Raw genomic sequence first — 3,796 nt, 5'->3', positions numbered from 1 at the left:
GACATTCCTTCTTCTAAGTCACCTCTGCCTTTCAGGACAACAGATGTATAAAGATTCAGGACTATATGATTTTGACCAAAATAGGTCATTTAAAAATGTACTCTTAGGTTCCATCTAGAGATTACTGCACTATTTCTCATATATTGACTCAACAGTTAACTAAGGCACTAAATTTCTTGCAAAACACTGGTACATGCAAACATGTAACAATGATTCTTAACTACAGTATTTCAATTTCTATCCAGGATTCACTGACTTTAAATTCACTAATCTGGACAAATAGCTTTTAAAACCAAACATGAAAAAAATTTTAAACATCTTTACTTAGTAACTTTCAAATACTTCAGAGTGATTCTGGGGCAATGGCATAGAAAGAATCACTACAGGCACCTGTTTCATCCTGTTCTCACTGGGGTCAATGAGAACCAGAGAACTTTCTGACTTTTATCATGTGTCTGTTTTAAGTACACACTCCACATTGAGAACTTTCACTAGATTTGGTGGATAATACATAAAACAAACAGGACTTATAAAATGCCAAAGCTTTCCATTCAAGTCTCTAGTCTCATGAGTGCTTCAGCTGCTCCCAAGTATCGTGCAACCAAGAACACACATTTCATTTCTTCCTTCGTAGTACAAACTACTTTAGAATTACTAAAAATGCGCCTAAACCAGGGCAGGAAATGCAATGTATGACAAGCAAAGGAATGCAAAAGAAAAATATATCTACATCATACTTATAGGCAAACTAAAAACTGAGAAAATGCAATTTCAGCAAAAAATTTTTATTTGTAAACTAAACTTTTAAAACCTTTCCTACACAAATAGGCTTCCTTAGAATAGACCGTCCTTAGACCTTTCGCTAACTCAACAGCACAATTCAGTGAAAATATAAGTTTTCTCTTTTGAACATAAGTCTTTTAACAAATATTAAAGGGAGTGTTTTTCACAAGATTCAACCTGAAACCCTGATTGGCAAGCAACTAGGTTGATTTAATTTCATCGCAGATTTGCCTTAAGGAATAGCAAAGAAAAACAAAAGTCACCAAGACAACATTCCATTTCAATTTGAAAGCAGTCACTGTTTATTAATAAACATTAACTGACCAGATTACAAAAACAATCAATGGCAGACACCTGAAAGAAAAAACAAAACTCATTAAAGAAGCCAACTCAACAATTAAAAATTAGCATAAATCACTCAAGTTGTAAGGAAATACCAACTATTTTTCATTTTTAAGTAGAAAAAAAGGTAGGTTTCCTTCCCTCATGTTGTCAAAAAAGGAACCAAATCAACCATTGTCATATTAAATGGTTGGTATCTTTCCCCACTAAAAAAATGGATCATAACAACCAAATTATTATCAATAAAGGAAGCAGTTGAGCTTATCACTACTTTTTTGCTAGCACTAAGTAAATTTTTGTCAGGATGCTGTGCTCACCTTAGTTCATCCTTCTAATAAGCCTGTTGATCTGGTCTTCCCTGTTGCCAGCATCTCCACCTTCTACAAAATGGGTGGTTTTCTTCTTCATTCCACCTCGTGGAGAAGATAATTTGAAGGGCCAGAGGAAGTTGTTTGCCTCTTTGAAGCGTTTTCCAACAGTGTAGATCTCATGAATCAGATCTTCCATGCAGATGATGCCATATTTACCTAAACATTTTATAAAGTTATTAAAATTTAATGGTTTTAAAGATAATGAAATCTAATGCAGTCAGCAAGCAAATACAGGTTGGGACAGTTAGAAAACAAATCAAGAGTAAAGAAACAAAGTGAAATAAATGGCTTTACTTAAAGGTCAAGTTCAAACCAATAAAAACCATGTCTTAGTCTTAAGCACTGAAGTGATTATGGAAAGGGGCACAGCAGTAGGAAAAGCAGGGTGACAAGTTGTGAGAAGTACAACCTTTGATTTGAATGCTTCTAATATGGAAATTTTTCTTCAACTACGGAGCACTTACCAAGAGATCGTGCAATCAACGCGTTATCTGTTAGGGCAATTCTCTTCTTGTTGATTTTGCCATAACCACGCTTGTAGATCAATTCATTTACTGACTTAAGGTTTGGATACCTGAAGTATAAAAGACATGCGAATGATCTAACAGTTTATCATCTTCAAACCCCCTAAAATTCATCTGGCTAATATAGCCAACCTACCAAACAGAAAGCAAAGGAAATATTAAATTTACCCCCATGCAATATATGGTTCCACAATCCTCAGCATGTTAATTGAAGCTTTGTTGAGCTTAACAAAGGTACCATTGAAGATCTGACGAAGGCGAAGAAGCTGTAACACCTTTCTGACCTTTGGGCTCACACCATTGATACTGCAGTAAAGACAAAAAGTTCATTTGGCTTTAGTCAGAATTTTCACTAGTAAAGGACAGGAAACTAATTATAAAAACCATCATAATTTTGGACAACACAAGATTCACCTAATAAAAGGAATCCTCTCATGTTACAAGAGTATTTTCCTTAGTCAGCTAGAACATTTTTTACCTCCAATACCTTGCCTCATCCAAGTATGACAACCACACACATTTGACATTTAAGATTCCCCTAGCCCCTTCAAGACTTCCTAGTTTTAACATCCTTGTGGTAGTACTTATACAGACATTTTAGCTACTTTTGAAATTAATCCCCAGGATGGAGGGCAAGTGTTCACCTAGAAAATGAATAGGGCATTTGGGCATAGTCTGCAACTTAACTATTAATATAAACCCCTCTTTCTAGCTTCCCCCAAAATATTGTCTTACAGTGTTTCAGCATCAAACCACCCAGAAGTAATGTGAAGTTTTGCTGGAATCCCATAGCTTTCCCTTTAAAATCAACATGCAATAAACACTGAACTTACCCTCTGATCCTGATGACAAATGCCAGTTTGGGTTCCGCGGGTACGTAGAAGTTCCCAGCTTTTCTTGCCATCCTGGCCATTCGAATCTCAGTTCTGTACATCTGCCTATATTCCTTGTGATAGTGCTTAGCTCTTTCATAGATAAGCTTCCTCCTTGCCTTTCGAAGCTGAAAAACCAAGGATCGATTACTCATCTGATTTTTTAATTCATAATTACAATCCACAGTATCAGTTCTATTAGCAACATCGTGGGAGGCTAGGGCTCGTAGTGGGTTAGGTGTGGATTGTACAGCAGGTGAAGATATCTTACTAAGAACATCCATCCTATTTTTAATGTGCACCAGCTTCTCACAAGCCAAATGTTTTTTTAAAAAGTTTACTTACCATCTTTTGGGCAAACTTCTTTCGCAGGCGCTTGATCTTCAGCTCCGCAAAATTCCTTCGCTTTTTCTTAAGGGTTTCCGGCACAGAAGGAACCTTCTTTTTCTTCTCTCGAGTTTGTGGCTTAGCAGCCACCTTCTTCTTCTTCTCCCTGCCATGAGCAAACAGATAACCTTAGTAACAGCTCACAGATCTTTGTCACTCCCATTCTGTACTGAGCACTCTGTTCCTTAACAAAACAGTCGCTGGCCCTGACCACTAGTATCAACTGCTCTAGCATGCTGCGGTGAGAGATACAGATTCTAGGAGAATCTCCATGTCAACATCTTCACCGACCACTTTGCTTACACGGCAGTCACAAGAACAATCCACACCTAACCCACGACGAGCCCTAGCCTCCCACGATAAAAAACATGCACGGTAAAGTAACGAAGTGTATACTGAGATTTCTGCAAGACACCGATACCGAGACTTTTAACGAATATAAACGTAGGCTTAGTATGCCTAAAAGAAACAAAACAAAAACCAAACCACCACCCTGATCCAGGTTCAAGTCTCAAAC

General features: G+C 37.3%; 1 protein-coding gene across 1 annotated transcript; it reads right to left on the bottom strand.

Annotated features, from left to right (window-relative positions):
• Nucleotides 1-1,061: 1,061 nt before the first annotated feature.
• On the bottom strand, nt 1,062-3,368 carry RPL7 (ribosomal protein L7). The gene is made up of 6 exons (XM_084229433.1): nt 3,238-3,368; nt 2,854-3,020; nt 2,189-2,326; nt 1,961-2,070; nt 1,443-1,652; nt 1,062-1,137 (listed from the first exon to the last, which is right to left on the bottom strand). Exons 1-5 carry the CDS (start codon nt 3,238-3,240, stop codon nt 1,444-1,446), a joined length of 627 nt encoding a protein of 208 aa, XP_084085559.1. The 5' UTR covers nt 3,241-3,368; the 3' UTR covers nt 1,062-1,137; nt 1,443.
• Nucleotides 3,369-3,796: the final 428 nt, after the last annotated feature.

This window comes from Talpa europaea, assembly GCF_964194135.1.
Source record: "Talpa europaea genome assembly, chromosome: 3".
In the NCBI taxonomy this organism is placed as follows: Eukaryota; Metazoa; Chordata; class Mammalia; order Eulipotyphla; family Talpidae; genus Talpa; species Talpa europaea.
Note: the sequence above shows the minus strand (reverse complement) of the source record. Positions and strands in the feature narration are given on the sequence as shown.

Bases quoted from the DNA above. Each gene is read 5' to 3' on its own strand.
- RPL7 (XM_084229433.1), bottom strand. The intron at 2,071-2,188 runs GTAAATTTAATA...TTTATACTTCAG, and splicing joins GAACCATATATTGCATGGGG to GTATCCAAACCTTAAGTCAG. The intron at 1,653-1,960 runs GTAAGTGCTCCG...TAAAATGTTTAG, and splicing joins GTTGATTGCACGATCTCTTG to GTAAATATGGCATCATCTGC.